Source organism: Periplaneta americana, chromosome 4, assembly GCF_040183065.1.
Source record: "Periplaneta americana isolate PAMFEO1 chromosome 4, P.americana_PAMFEO1_priV1, whole genome shotgun sequence".
NCBI classification, from domain to species: Eukaryota; Metazoa; Arthropoda; class Insecta; order Blattodea; family Blattidae; genus Periplaneta; species Periplaneta americana.
Window position 1 is genome coordinate 119543894 of NC_091120.1, and position 17444 is coordinate 119561337.

The window sequence follows — 17444 nt, forward strand, 5'->3', positions numbered from 1 at the left end:
GCTAAATATGGTGAATATGGGTCATGGTTAGTGAATTCATAGCCAACTTCAACAGTTTTCTGCAACATAAACAGGGACTTTTGATCGGATACAGTGTCTTGCAAGACCAGCACACTTTTGATCATTTTATTATGGTTTCACCACCATTTTTTCCCTGAAGCTTAATTAATAAATAATCAGTAATATCTTCCTGATACAGTTTTACCTCGTTCCACTACCGTCTGTATCTTTAAACTGCCTGCTCTATGCTTAAGTTTTGTATGGAAAGTTGCGTGCAGAAGTATTTCTACAATCTGCCGTCAGAGTACACTAGTGAACACCGCATCAGTACTAATAGCACATGTCTTGCACGTGGTTGTGAATGCATTATTTTAGTGTTATTTTCGGTTTTTGAAAATGGTAAATTGTTGTGTGCCATTATGTAAATCGAATCAACGAAGTTCTCAGTCTAAAGGTATACGATATCATGAGATACCATCGGCTAAGGAACTTCGAGAAAAGTGGCTTTCGGCAATTTCTAGACAAGGCGCGTATAAGGGTAGTAGTTGGATTCCCGCCGACCATTCTCGTGTTTGTAGTCTCCACTTTCGCACAGAAGACTATAGAGAAAATTGTGCAAGGAAAATTTTAAAACCTGGTGTCATACCAAGCAAATTTCCAAATTACCCGTGTTACCTACAACCAAGAGAGAAGAAATCGCGAAAGGAACCTGCTGTCTCCAGAGCAAAGAACGAAATTCGCATCGACATAGACTATGGTATGTAGGCCTATTTAATATTAAAAAAAAAAAATGTTCATTTTATGTAAAATCCTAAATACAAAAGTATGAATTTCTTAATTTAAGTACGCTCTTTGATTATTTCAGAAACTATCTCTCACGACACAAGAATCGACATCCAAGATGAAGTTACAAACACTAAATGTGACGTAGCCATTCAAGTAGACATTATTGATACAAGAAATAGTGCAAGTCTGTATCAAACGAAAGAAATTAATAGGCTTCGTTCCAAAATTCTGTGGCTACAAAAGAAAATTATGGAATTGGAAAATGATGTTCAAAACGAAAAAAAAAAACAGTCAGATAGTCACACTGAAATTAATAAGGTCATGGCTCTGAAAGATGCTGCGGGCAAAAAGGATATCAAAGCCGTATATCTAATGGACCAATTAAATAATTTTGGACGAAAAAAACCGGAATGGTCAGAGTTGAACATTCGCTGTTGTATAGCATGGAGATCAATATCCCCAAAGGGTTATGAACATGCCCGAAATTCCAAATTATTGTCAGCTCCTTCGCGCTCCACTTTAGACAGGTATATAGGAAATACTGATTGCGATGCTGGAATTTCACCACTGATTAAATGCAGACTTAGGGCTGAATGTGAAAGTCTCCAGCCAATGGAAAAGATAGTATCTATAATAGCCGATGAAATGGCAATCAAAGAAAGGTTGCTATATGATAGAGCGAGTGATAAGTTTTTCGGAGTTGTCAATGCTGAGGGGGTTTATGATGAATGTATTGGCCTTAATCCTACTTTAGCAAACAAATTACTCTGTTTTGTCGTGACTGGACTCTCAACCAAGTACAGCATCCCAGCAGCTTATTTTCTTGTGAGGAGTTTATAGGGCCCTGATCTTTTTCTATTGACTGAAAAAGTAATCAGAGCTGTAGAAGACTGTGGCTTTCATGTCTTAAGATTAGTGACAGATAACCATAGAACCAACCATTCTATGTTTAAACATTTTGGTAATGGTGAACTCCGAACTTGTGTTCCACATCCCTGCCATCCGCAGAGACAACTTTTTCTAAGTTTCGATTATTGTCACATCATAAAAAATGTGAGGTCGCAATTTCTGGATAGGGAAATGGCTGATGGCAAAGGGATAATAAGTTCAAAATACTTGAAGGAAATTTATTGTCTACAGAAAGATTTGACTGTTAAGCCTGTTCGATATTTGACAAGAAAACATATAGAACCGACCTCTTTCGAGAAGATGAATGTTCTTTCTGCCATTCAGATTTTCTCCCCTGCGGTGACCGCCACAATAGAGTTCATGAAGGACAATCACACTCGATTTGTCACTAATTTGAATTTTGCAGATGCCACTTCAACAATAAATTTCATGAAATGCATGTATAAATTTTTTACAGTGCATGATGTAAGTGATAAAACTCAACATCTACGGCAAAACAATCCTGATTCTATGCATTTCTATGCAGCAAATGAAGAAAGACTACAATGGTTGAAAGAAGATTTCTGTCACTATATAGAGAAAATTCAGATTGAATCTAAACGAGCCAGTCTGCAAGGACTAACAAAGGAAACGGCTGAAGCTCTTTTGTTTACGGCTAATTCCATGGTTCAGTGTGTAGTCCACCTTCTTGACAATGGTTTTTTTTATGTCCTCACCAGAAGATTCTCTAGCGATCCTGTGGAAGCTTTATTTAGTGCTGTCAGAATGGGTGGTGGAAGCAATGACATGACTGACGCACGTATGGCAGCATTCGCAATCAAGAGAATTGTCAAATCTGGGCTCATGACACCTTCGAAATCTGCAAATGTCGCGAACAATATATATGATTATTGTGGGACAGCCATCAACTCAGAAGGCAACAGTTCTGTCAATGGGGACGTAAATCATTGTTCCGACCAAGTTCTTCCTGATCATGTATTGTGTATCCTGGACAAACTTCGACTTCCTGATTGTAGGATAGATATCAATTTACAAACAGTTTCACAAGCTCTGGTATGTGGATATTTAGTGCGCGTGATAGAAGAAAGAGTGAATTGCGACATGTGCATCAGCAATATTTCCATGCCTAAGGTATCGACACCATTAATGGACATAATTCGTCACCAGGACAGAGGAGGACTTAAGTATCCTAAACCGTGCTTTGTAGGTTTAATCAAACACCTGCAGGAATTTGTTGAAGCTGCTGTGCCTTATTGTAAAAAGTCCAGCTGCTTAGTGCAAACTATTTCTACTTACGTCACTTTGCCATTAACGCAGTGCACATTGCTGATGTGTGGGGAACAAAATCACCAACAGATAATCAGTGAGTTACTGGTAAAGAAATTTGTTAGACCTATGCTAACTAACATAGGAAACAGAAGAACGCAAAAAGTGTCCCGTTCCGTTTGCCATTCAAAACCTTCGTCCAGAAAGATTCTGAAGTTATAAACTGGGGTTCTTGGTCTTCAGGAATCTTTATTATATTTACCAGGTAAGATTTTACATCTACATAAAGTTTATATACTTCAATATGATCTAATTAGGGGCTAAAACACATAATACTTATGTGGAACGTATAGATATTCATAGTTGACTTGCGGTGTTCGGTGCTGCCATCTATGATGTGACTGGCTACGCGGAAAGGTTAGCATAGAGCAGGCAGTTTAAAGATACAGACGGTAGTGCCTCGTTCTAAGTAGTCTGTCATAATTATTCGGTCTTTGACTCAAAAACTGATGTGAGGTCCTTTCCTGCTGATTTTTGAATGGGAAATTTCTTTGGGCAGGGAGAACCAGGGTGTTTCCATTAATTTGATTTTTTTCTGAATCATCATAGTGGATCCATGTTTCGCCCCTAGTTACAAAATATGATCCCAAAAGTTAAAAAAATGCCCTTTAAAACAGCGACAAAGCAACTTAGAAATTGTCACTCTAAGGAATTTCTGAATAGCATTCAGGCATTTAGGAATCCATTTAGCATATAATTTTTTCATACCCAAATCATGATATACAATGTGAAAGACATGTTCTTAGAAAATTTTCAGTCTCTGATATACAGTACATTTGAGTCCAGTTAGTCAATCCTCAAAAATCATGTCATACACACTATCAATATTTTCTGGAGTGATCAAGGAAATAGGTCTCCCAATATGGGTTTGTCTTTGATCTCCATTTGTCCTCTCTCTAATTGTGCAACCTAATTTTTTATTGTAGTGTATGGAGGACTGATTTCTTAATGTACTCACCATATACACATATATTTCCTTGCTGGACAACCTTTTCAAATACAGGTACTTTATTAACGACTGGTACTCAGTTTTTAAAAATTGAATTTTTATCTGACATTGCCTAATTTTTTTAAAAGTCCAAAATATATATTAGGCTAAAGTTTTTATCACCAATCATGAAGTAAAACTATTTATCAACTAACATACTCTTTTCCATGATAACTGATTTTGCTTTTGTTTATAATGAAGATCCAAGGATAACTATATATCATTACTACCCCCTTACATTATAAAAAGTGTGCTTCGAAAAAATGCAATTGAAATAATAAAGATTTGATTGTTCAGTGGAGTGCAAGTAGTGTCATGGTTAAGGTGTAAAGCTGCAAGCTGGTAGGTCACAGGTTCGATTCCCTGTGGGGTCATGGATTTTTCCATTAATCTAATCCTTTCAGCTGCACTATGGCTCTGGGATCTACTCAGCCTCTAACAGATATGAGTACCAGGGCCATTTCAGTAGAGGTAAAGATGGCAGGCATGTAGGACTGACATTCCTACTGCCATTAAATACCAATTGTCTGTGAAGGTGGGAGCCTTAACTTTTCACCACCCTCTGGGCTAATTTGGGCTGTCATGGGGTTGACTTTACCTGTGATTGTTCAGTGGTGTATATCTCTAAACTTTTTTCTAGTGACCATTGTTGACTTGCAGGTTTTTTTTTTACTTTTTCATTTACCTGCCTCTAGCCAAGCCTTCAAAGAGTTATCACTGAAACTGAGGGTAAACTAGTGACCTTTTCTTCTTCCCATAAGTCAGCATTTCTCAAAGTGTGTTCCCCGGAACCCCAAATTTCCGTAAGCAACTCTTAGGGGTTCCGCCAATTCCTGATGTAAAATTATTTACTTTTTAATGTCTAAAATATGTTATAAAAACATGAAAAAAATAACAGAATTATATCTGTTTATTCAGCCATTCTATTGGCAATTATCAGAACAAAAATGGGTACCGTTTACGCCAATCCGATCATTAATGCACATTGTTGAAATAATAATAATAATAATAATAGGTGCGCTTGAAGTAACTTATGTGTCTCCTGCTAACACATTTTCCAACAATAATGCACAAGTGTAAATTGTATATAGAATTAATTGAAAATTCTGTGAAGGATATTTCGCAGAGTTATTTTGGCGAAATCACAGGAAACTCTGGAGAGGTAAGACCATTCTTTTGAAATTCAAGGTGAGTTGTGTGTTAATTTTGTGTCTCAAAGTTTATTTAATAATATCACAAAAAAGGTCAAATGTTTTAAAGAAAAATTGTGCGAGTTTTGCCATCCCTTCAAAATTGTGTAAATAGAGGACAAGACCGATCATTGCGAACTACGTCATTCTATTTTTAATACAGAGTGATACCGATTCTAACTCTACCTTTTTTAATACAGGGTGACACCGAATCATGGATTGGTAGCTTAAAACAGGATCATCAAAACAATCAACATCCAAGTGTGCCACTACACCTTCAACTATCCCTAAACAAGAATGTGGGTCTGATGAAGGCGAAATGGAAACACCAGGTTTACAAAATAGCTGCTCATCATCTGAAAATGTGAAGGAACCAACATTCAAAATATAACATCATCATCATCATCAACAGGGATTAGGCCTTTCGACCTGTTCCGTCCTCTCAAAGAAATTGATCTCTCCATCTCTTCGTAGGCCTTCCTCTGTCTCTCTTGCCTTTGGGTTTGTACTCTAGAATCTTTTTAGGAATGCGGTATTCTGGCATTCTTTGTACGTGTTCATAATATTTTTCTTGGTATTCTTTTATTTTATTATTTAAGTTGAATATGTTCAGTTCGTCTCTTATCGTTTCATTATATTGTCTGTCTGTTCTTCTGTATCCAGCTACCGATCTCAAAAATCTCATTTCTGATACTTCTATTTTGTGCTTTTGGTTTTCTGTTAGGGTCCAGCACTCTGAGCCATACAAGAGAGATGGGACTGCCAAGACTTTGTAAAACTTCAAAATGGTTTCTTTCCTTGTTTTGTTTAATAGGGTTCTTTTAATTGTTCCATATATTTGATTAAAATTTTGTAATTTTCTTTGTTGATCTAATTCTCTTGTGTTTCCAATTTCACAGCCCAGGTATTTAAAATCTCTTACTTGCTCTACTATATTGTCGTTAATTAAAATTTTACATCGTACCTGTGTTTTCCCTTGGAAAGCTAAAATTTTTGTTTTTGTCGGAGATATTGTTAAATTATAATTTGAGGCTGTGATTTGTAATTCATATATTAGTTTCTGAAGACCATCCTCTGAAGCAGCTATTACTAATTGATCATCTGCAAATAAAAGAGTTGTTAAAACTGTTTTGTACAATTTCTTTGTTGATTTTATCCAGTCTTGTGTGACTTGGTCAATATATAAATTAAACAATGCGGGCGACAGCGGACACCCTTGTCTTACTCCTAGGTTTGTTAAAATGTTTTCTTTACTTCTTCTTGTGCCACTTGTTATTTGTATTTTTGTTTCTGTGTAAAGGCTCTGAATAGCTCTTATGAGATGTAGTGGAAAACCTTTGCCCTTTAGTATATCCCATAATAGGTTCCTTTGTACATTATCGAAGGCTTTTACATAATCTATAAAGCCAATATACATTGGAAGATTATATTCTCTTCTCTTTTCTACCAGCTGGGAAATTGTAAATACACAGTCCATACACGAACAGCCTTTCCTGAATCCATGCTGTTGTTCTAGTAATATATTTTCTGATATTATGCTTAACCTTTTCGTTAAAATCTTTGCATATACTTTGTACGAGGAATTCAGGAGGCTTATTCCTCTATAGTTCGAGCAGTTATTCCTATCTCCTTTTTTATGTAGTGGTATTATTAAGGCTTCTTTCCATTTATCCGGTATAAATCCATTTTTCCCTGTAATTAAAAAAAAACGTAAACATAATGAGAGTTACTTAGCCTTGGATTTCATGGATGCTGAAAATTGCCCTCATAGTGTAATATGTGGCAGAATTTTACCTAATAGTTCGATGGTACCTTTAAAATTACGTCGCCATTTTGAAACAAACCAATGCTCTGTTTCATGACAAGAATATTGATTTCTTTGATAGAAAACGTCGTGAGTTATTAAATTCACAAAAGTTCTTAACTCAGACATCTTATAGTACAAATGAAAAGGTAACAGAGGGGTCTTTCCTTGTAAGCTACAGAGTGGCTCAGGCAAGTGAGTCCCACACAGTAGTCGAAAATTTAATAAAACCCTGCGTGATTGACATGGTTAAGTGCATGATCAATGAGAAGGAGGCTAAACAATTATCTTCCATGCTGCTTTCAAATGACACAGTGGCTCATCGCATTCAAGACATGGTAGTTTATGTCGAGGAAGAATTAAACTGTCGGCTCAGATCATGTCAATTTGCACTACAGATAGACGAGTCAAGTGATGGTAGCAGATCTGGCAGTTGTACTAGTGTTTGATGCTGTTGAAGATGCTGTTGAAAATTCTGTGAAGGATATTTCACAGAGTTGTTTTGACGCTATTATGTAAACTGCTGCCAGCTAATGCAACAGGATCTGAAATTTTCAGACTTGTTAGTAGTACTTAGAAGAAAATCGTATAACCTGGGACAATTGTAGGCAATAGTTGGGAAAACAACTGGTGCAGTATCGCGCATAAAGTCAGTTGCAAAAAATTGCAAAAGCAGTCATTGTATTTTGGACCGTCAAGCTTTGACCACATAAAAAATGCCACTGTCCGTTAAAAATGTTCTTAATAAAGCAGTGAAAATTGTTAAGTTTATCAAGTCCAGATCACTAACTTCAAGTCTCTTCAAAATCATTTGTGAGGACATGGGAAGCCTTCATAAATCTCTGCTTCTCCATACAGAAGTGATATGGCTTTCTCGTGGAAAAACTTTAAGTAGACTCTTCGAACTTAGGTCTGAGGTGATGACTTTCTTCATTGATCACCATTTCGAGTACGACGATTGTTTGAGTGACAAACAATGGCTCTTGAGACCTGTCTATTTATCTGACATTTTTGTCAAAATGAACGAAGTAAATGTGTCATTGCAGGGGAAAAATGCTAATATATTCACTGCAGCAGATAAAATCAGGACTTTCAAGAGAAAATTGCAGTTCTGAATGAGAAGTCTAGCTGGCTGTGAATTTGAGAACTTCCTGCTTTGAAAGATTTCCTTGATGAGAATGAAGAAACTCTACGAGAACTTGATGAAGTTAATGAAGAATTTGTAAAGCATTTGGAGGATATGCGCCACACTGTAGAGCAATATTTTCCGGAACAGGAAAGTGAAAACTATTCTCAAAACTTGTGGATCAAAAATACATTTGACATCAAAGAAAATACCTTCTTCCCTCGCTTCTGAAGAATACGAAGCATTATTGGAATTGACGTCTAATTCACCCCTGCAATCTCAGTTTAAGAATCTCCCTGTGATGGACTTTTGGCACAGCCTGAGAAGAGTACCCAGTGTTATCAAAGAAAGCTATCACAATCAGCAACATTATTTATAATTTTTAAATATATTGTGACTTTAAATTCAAAACAATAATGTTACTTTTATTGTCAACAATAATGGCTCTCTATTTCTGAATTTTAAACACGTGAACAATGGGTATTTCACTCCACACAGCAACACGGTATTCGTTATTGCACTCTACAGACGACAATGACAATTAACTTGGATTATTGAGAACAACAATGTACGCCTAATCTCAACTAATGTTCACAAAACATTATTTACAAAACAAAACTGTCAGTTCTCAGTTCATAGTTCGTTTGCCTTAGCTAGTTCTTCTAGCTTATTCACTCAAGTTCACAGTATATCGAACCCAAGACTTCCAGAGACAGTCCACTGAACTTCGAACTCAGGTCCCCCCCAACTGCGGTCCACTGCACATCGAACCAAAGACTCCGGATACGCTGCACTTGCCTGGACACTCCCACAGTTGTGGACCCACTCAAGTCAAACCCAAGACTTCTGGGTACACCGCACTCACCTGGTCGCTGCCACAGTTGCGGTCCTCCTCGCGTCGAACTCCGGTCTCGAAGGCTGGCTTTGTGCTCATTCACTGCTGCTTCACAAGACTGACTGACTGACACCTGGGCGCGTTGCTTCCACCTGGACGCTGCTCAAGTTCACTCGCGTGTCGAACCCTAGACTCCTGGGCACTGCTGATTCACAAGCTGAATTCGCTGTCCAAACTGGACTCACGTCGCGCCGCTCTTCTATTTATTACTAAGTAACACTTCGCAAACCTTCGATTTCCAGATGTTTCATTACAACAATCAGCTCGCGTAGCTTTTCGAAACTTCCAGCTTCCCCCCTTTGCTTCGCGCCACACCGCACATGCCCTTGCCTAGATGCGTGCGCAACTTCCTTTGCCGCGCTCAGCGACCGCCGATCTCACCCTCCTTCTGCCGGATGCATGTTCGACACTCGAGACAGCGAGAACATTCCAGCATGGTTGCCACAAAATATATATATATATATAATATACACACATACACTACTAATATTCTGCTGGGTTCCACAGTTTTATTTTGAGTTTAAAAGAGGTCTGTGGATAGAAAAGTTTGAGAAACACTGCCATAAGTGATTCTTTCCCATCTTGCTGATGTCTTAGTTGAAGCTGAATTGACTAATGAAATAAAACTGTCAGCTACTTTAAAACTTTCTCTTATCTCTCCTACACAAAGGTGAAAGACGTGTGCCCAGCTAGTGGAATATAGAAGTCTAGTAGTGACTGCAGCTAAACACATACCAGCAGAATGTAGGCTTTCACGGTGGTGTCAATAGGATTCGTATTTTCTGGGCTAGAAGGCTGTGGTCTGTCGGTAATACAACCAAATGTAGTGGACAAAACGTTTGGTTGTATTACCGACAGACCACGGCCCTCTAGCTGGAAAATACCAATCTTACATACTAGCAGCTTTCATATATGGAGCATTATCAGATATTAGAGCTACAAGCTCACTTCTTCGAACACCAGTGTAATTTATTGCATTGTTTAGTATTGTGTCTACAATGTTGTCTGAAATGCAATGTTGGACTATCTTTTGACCAGACGTGTATTTTCAGTAGGTTACTCCTGTAGACCAGCAAGAACGTTTACTACCTTAAGGTTTTTAATATCGACACTTTCATCTACAATCACGCAAATATTCTTTCCTTCACATTTCAATTTATTTAAATTCAGATCATCTCAGCAATTGTGTAGATATTTTCTTAGTTTGCTTTCACTAAGTTCTGTTTTAATATTGGTAGATGTTTCTGTCCATTGCCTAAATTTCTGATTTCTGAAAACATGAAGAGATATTGAGCGAAGTGAACATAGTTACCATACTCTTGATTTTCAAGCAAAGTGAACACAGTTACCATACTCTTGATGTTAGTGATGCTTTGCACCACCTGAGGAATAGTACTTTGAATTCTGAATAAAGATTACAGGAAGAATAGCTATTCATCTTCTACACTGAAATGATTTGTTAGAAATGTCACAGCCTTTAATTTGTGTATAAGTTGATTTTGGCATTTTTAAACAAAATTCATGCACCCTACTGATTTGAACTCATATAGAATATTAGTGTTCATAAATTTGACCTACCCAAAGGTTGACAGTGACAGGGACCAAACAGCCACAAGACCACATTCCAATTACCAAAAATTTTTGCTCGCCTTATACAAATAGGCTTAATATTTCAGCTACCGAAAGACTGAATTTATGGGCTTATAGTATGCTGAACACATGTAAGCAATGGATAAAGATATAAACAGGTCACATCACTTCATGTTCGTGGAATACTGTCATCTTCCAATATAGTGGAGTAAGCTTACTGTTGAACAAGTTTTGAGCAACTACTGATATGAGGCGTGACCAATATGGAGCTCCATTTCCGTCTGTTCATTGCAGTGAATAATAATAAGTTACGGAACTTGAACTTCCTGCAGATATCACTTAAAATTACTTTATATTGCGAGAAACTTCTTTCAGTATCACATGACGTTATTTGTGCATTAAAATAATACAAGATGTTCCTCTGACATTTCTTCGTGTTTCATCAGGCTATTGTGTATGTCACTCGTCACTTGCCACTGAAAACCCACTATTTTCCTGTTAATTTTTTTAGAAATTCCCTAAAATTTCGATTATTTAATTTAGTAACTGGGATGTTGGTAATGACCATCATAGTGCACAAATCCATGCTAAATGTCGATGCTAATATCTTGATAATTTTCAGACTATGATGTTACTGGTTGTTTAAGATTACATTCAACACATTGTCTATGCCTTTTGGTATTGCAATGCCTTCCAATGTATTGTTTTTGTCACTTTTATGTTTATTGGACATATTTTGTATATAATGTCTATATTAATAGTGAAAATATCAGTTCAATACTCCTCAACATGGTCTGCAACATTACACACTTGAGCATCTTCCCTAAGGCGTTTTACTTTTGCAATGAACCTATAATTAGCCAGAGATGTAGTTATTTAAATAACAAGACTAGTAACAATAGCACTAATTGATAGCAATACTCACTATGTGCCATGCTTCGATTTACTAGAGCAAGAGGGTAGAGGATATGTAACTATTTTGTACACAAACATACCTATACCTGCACTGTGAGAACACATGTACAGTACTACAAATCAGACAACTTCATTCCACCTTATAAGTAGCTGAATTACGAATCCTATATACAAGGTGTCTGATTTAAGCTGTTCATTTTAGTTTAGGCACCCCAAATATCAGTCCAGACATATGGGAGGTACTTAATGGTTTCGCAGATAGAATCAGGGATGTATATAACGTCCGCTGATATTGTCACGTGAATGTTACGAATTTTAGTTTTCGTATGATAATTTTATGTGAAACATGTGCAATCAATTATTTATTTTCTTTCTTTCAGCATTCTGACGTTTCTTTTATAATCACGTTTTTCATTGGATAATGTTTTATTGAGTCATTTGCTTTTCTCATATTATTTCTTAGTACATAAGTTATCTCCAATTCCTCAAATTAATGTGTATTCTTTCATTTGGAATAAATAATAATAAGAAGGTGCCTGTAAAAAACAAACAGGATGGAGTTTGAACACAATTTATTCAATTATTTAAATATATTTTGAGTATGTTGCTACTAGTTGAAAATGTTGAATTCAGACTATGTCATACCAAATGGTCTATGACATACGAGATCAATAACAACCCACATGGAGCTGTATCATGTTCATGTATACTGCTTACTGGAATATCTTATATTCATTTCTTCTGTTGCCATCATTCACTTTTGCTGTCACAAGTTTCAGAGATTCGAACTGTGAATGATTACCGAAGGTAGAATTCAAGCATTTTTAGCTACTGCTGTGGAATATTCTGGTTTGTAAGATGTTTCATCGATTACATATTTCCGTTTGAAAGTAGTACACAGAACCTTCTAGAATCACCTACTATCGGAGCTCGACATTAAAGAGACAAAAAGAAGAGCTGGGGATCGAACCCTCACAAGCAGTAGAAATATTCATAGAATTCATTATTGTGGTTCGTAAGATGTTTCCTTGATTACATATTTCCGTTTTAAAGTAGTGCACAGAACCTTCTAGAATCATCTACTATCGGAGCTCGACATTAAAGAGTACAGAAAGAAGAGCTGGGGATCGAACCCTCACAAGCAGTAGAAATATTCATAGACTCCATTGAGAGATCTGCGTATTAGAAATTAATGTTTCTTTACTCAAAAATGCATTGTTTCATTGGTCTATGTATGAAAAACAAGTTTCACCATCTATGTTAAAAATTTGTATCATTATTTGTGTCAAGACCAGGTATGCAGTTAATTTCAACAAGAATTTTGAAAGTAATAATGTGAAACAGTTTGTTGCTGCTACTACTACTGCTGCTGCTGCTGCTGCTGCTGCTGCCGCCGCCGCCACCGCCACCGCCACCGCCACCGCCACCACCACCACCACCACCACCACCACCACCACCACCACGACTACTACTACTACTACTACTACTGTTGTTGTTGTTATTGTTATTCACAGCTAGAATCTGTTAACCATGGATTTATAAAAATCACCGAGCTTCTGCTTGCCTATGGAGCAATGGTGAATGTACCTGGCTGTGAGAATGTCACTTCTCTGCATGAAGCGGTGCTGAATAACAAACTGGAAATGGCAAAACTTCTTCTTATGTATGGCGCTGATATTGGTTGTCGTGATGTGAATGGTTTGACACCAAGGTATGTAATTCTTGAATGTATATGATAAAGTAATTTTCAAGAATAATTGTGCACACATCTTTCAATATTTAATGTGTTTATTTCATAATTATGTGGATTATATCAGGAGTGCTATCACCCATATGATTAGGTGTAGACATTGATGGAGTTACAAGATAATCTATACTAATGGGCAATTCCATGCAAAACAGTATGACGAAAAACATATCTCCAAATTTGTTAAAAATTGTACATTCAACTCTCTATGTTGTATATATTAATCATGTACAAAATTATGTTTGCGACAGCTACCGTTTAAATGTAATGGGCAGTTAAAATATTTTTATTTGAGCACATAGCTCTATTTTAAATTTGTTTTCTGACCATAAGAATAATTACAAAAAAAAAAATTTTAAGATATCATTAGATAGCTTACAAAATAGGTTATTAAGATACTATAATTCATTGCAGCTCTGAAAATTGTATTTAGAGAAATTAAAAAAAAATATTAAAAAAAATGCCATTACATAAAATCGAATATTTCAATTCATATAAAAAAAATAAATGACAATTTACTGAGCATTTTCATTAGGCTGTCAAATTTTCATAATGGGATCTTCAAAAATAAGGAAATTATAAAATAAAACAACTCGCCGTGTAAAGAGTGATCTATGCTGCTGCGCCATGCGCCATAACTGCTGCTGGTCACTGCGAGAAACATTTCCGCGTTGATGACCAGTGCGTGTCACACATCTGATTTCAACTAGTTTCGGTACTTCTGATGAAGCAGAATAGGGTTTTATTGCTAACTTTCCATTAACTGGAACCACACAGTGAACACTTCTTGTTCCGGGAACAGTCTTGAGGCCAGGAAATCTTTGAGGATTTCGATTTGTAACTACTTACTTCTTCATGTTTTTCAATGGATGTGAATTGACACAATAATTCCCTGTATATTGCATTTTGACCAATCATACAGTTCTTTAGGAGTTCAAATTAGACTTCCTTGCAGGCTGGCTTTTGCAGTGAGTCACTTGATTGTGCCCCTTACACTGTCACTGGACCCTTTACCATGACTAGTTCCAAAAAAATGCCACTCCGCAGGTATTTGAAAATTGTGTTCATGATTGAGTAGATTAATGGAGTTTTTTTCGTTCTTGTATTGGCTAGCTGCTCCATCACTGAAATCATATATTTTAGATTTTTCGATATATGTTTGTTTCAGATGTTCTATCATTTTCCTTTAAAAAACATGAACTGTTGCACTATCGTGAACTAAGCATTCCGAAATTACTGAAAAACAAAGGTTCTCTAAATTACCACCAACTGAATTTCTGTAATATACTGTGAATGGGTGTATTGTTGTTTGAGAAGTACTCCAGTGATGACCTTGTGTAGCATCCTAAATAATGAATTTTTGAAGTCAACCAATGAAGTTATTAATGAAATTTACACAGTCACTTTTCACTAAAATCATATTGGCCTTGTCAGTTGTCGTCCATTCCTTGTACTAAATTTCTACTAAATTTCTCTGTAACAATGACGTCAATATTTCTGATAGATATCTGATAGATACATTTATAGTTCCTTACGTTCAGGAGCATATTTTTCTTCACTTGTTGAATTTCCCGCCTCTTCTTCACTTGTTGATTTGTCGACCTTACTTTCAGTCCCAGCAACTTCACTAATTATTTAAATTTTTGAAATCTTATGGCAAAAGCGTTAACAAATAGCATCACCTATCACTAAATGCAGGACTTTTTTTACACATGCTACTTGTCACTTTTCTTTTACAGACTTGTGACGAATGTTTTTAAAGTCCGAAAATGTTGCAACATCACAGATGACTCCAACTTTTCGTCTTTAATTTAGGCATATTGAACACTTAAAACTTACAATGACCAGAACAGATCAAAATCGCCATCTAAACTGAAGGGAAAAAGTTACAATGACAGAACAGATCAAAATCACCCTCTAATGTGAAGGGAAAAAGTTGCGCGGAAGGAAAAAAAAAAAAAAAAAAAAAAAAAAAAACTCTCACGTGAAATCTATTAGTGTACCGTTGAGCAGATGTAACATCTGACATTTGTCATATCGATTGCTAAGCACGCGTTGCGGGTGTCTGGTATGAGCACGTGACATAATACACTGCACGTGACTTTGCTCCTTAATGGAAACATTTGCAATTCTGGTTTATTTAATATTTCCCAAAGTATTAGAAATCCCGACATAAAATTTTTGTAATTGATTAAGAAATTGTTTATCTCACCGTAAAAAATAGAGCATGGTAAAAAAAATATTCGATTTGAAAATATTAATATTTCTTTATTTTACTGTAAGTTTTAATACATGCTCGAAGTAAAAATCCATAATAACTCAGAAGTAAGTTTAAATATGTAGAGTCATCATTGTATTGGCACAATTTTTACGTTGATACAATGGAGCATATCATTTTAATAATATTTTTAACAATAGTCTACTGTACATATCAACTCCCAGAATATTTCACCCTTCCTTACTTTTCAACCATTGGTGATACGAAGTTCATATTAGGCCATTTAACAATTTATTATTATGACATTCATTTACTAGAATATTGAAAAAATCTAGAACTTGATGTTACGAATTTTAAAATTTTGTATGGAATGACCCTAATAATAAATCTGTAACCGAAAGTTTTCTGGTAATTTTCGATTTTCCAAAAATAATTTTAACATGTATAATTAACTATCCTGAAACCGAAAATCGTTTTTTTTTTTAATATTTGTTTGTATGTCTGTCTGTCTGTCTGTCTGTCTGTCTGTCTGGATATTTGTTACCTTTTCACGCGATAATGGCTGAACCGATTTATATGAAAATTGGAATATAAATTAAGTTCGTTGTAACTTAGATTTTAGACTATATGACATTCAAAATACTTTATTTAAAAGGAGGATTATAAGGGGGCTTGAATTAAATAATCAAAATATCTCCCTTATTATTGATTTTCATGAAAAATGTTACATAACAAAAGTTTCTTTAAAAATGATTTCTGATACATTTTATTCTATGCAAAATTTTGATGGGACTGATATTTAATGAGATAAATGAGTTTTAAAATTAAAATAACACTACCACCTATTGGGCTGTAATGAAATAAAAAGAAATGACTTCGTCTGTAAGGGGTCTTGGACAACAACAAACGGAAAATATTAAACATAGCCTACAGAGAATGTTTCTGTGTTTGTATGAAGTAATCTCGGAAGCTAATTAACCAATTTGTATAATTATTATTTCACCATTGAAAAGTGTAGTTTCTCTAGATCAGACATGGGCATCAGTAGTACATGTCGACCGGAGTCGAATGCAAGGACGTGATCTCCCTCCCTCCACACACCTAGCTGGGGTACCTGTCAGACCGGTTGAGATACTGGCAGTCAGCAGTGGATTTCACTAAAAAAAATGTCGCTCTCTAAGGAAGCTCATGAAGTAAAAAAATCGAAAATTATTACTTCCACAAAGAATGGGAAAATAAATTCTTTTGTTGTGAAGAAGGGGAAAGCGTTAGGTGCTTATTATGCTACAAAATTTTACTAGCACGTTCAGCAACATTATGAAAAGACTTGTTTTAATAGAAGAAAATTTTTTTATATTATTTTTTATAATAATAGTAGTCCACACCTGTGGAGTAACGGTTAGCGCGACTGGCTGCGAAACCAGGTGTCCCGGGTTCGATTCCCGGTCGGGGCAAGTTACCTGGTTGAGGTTTTTCCGGGGTTTTCCCTCAACCCAATATGAGCAAGTGCTGGGTAACTTTCAGTGCTGGACCTCAGACTCATTTCACCGGCATTATCACCTTCATCTCATTCAGATGCTAAATAACCTAAGGTGCTCATAAAGCGTCTTAAAATAACCTACAAAAAATAACAATAGTAATAATAGTGGTGGTGGTGGTGGTGGTGGTGGTGGTGGTGGTTAGTAAGTAGCAGTAACGTAATAATATCGTCGGTTTACAAGCAAAACACATTAAGCAAAAATATTACTTCTGAGAAAAAGGCCTTTTTATTACAACAAAAGTGAATCCCCAAAATATTATTAATTTGAGTATGTTATTTCTTTTTAATTGTATTTTATTTTCTAATTTTAACTTTATACAAATGCAGTATATACAATACATAGGCTACTCCTATTTCTCAGAAGTAATATTTCTGACTTAATGTGTTTTGCTTGTAAGCGACGTTATAAT

At 36.0% G+C, this 17444-nt stretch overlaps 1 protein-coding gene across 5 annotated transcripts in view; it reads left to right on the forward strand.

The window, feature by feature from the left end:
• LOC138698151 (BRCA1-associated RING domain protein 1-like) overlaps nt 1-17444 on the forward strand; it is a 188845-nt gene that overhangs the window by 105907 nt on the left and 65494 nt on the right. For all 5 annotated transcript variants that reach the window (XM_069823893.1, XM_069823891.1, XM_069823894.1 and 2 more), the window contains exon 5: nt 13044-13240. In XM_069823893.1, the coding sequence (XP_069679994.1) occupies nt 13044-13240 (197 nt within the window). The remainder of the gene's footprint in view (nt 1-13043; nt 13241-17444) is intronic.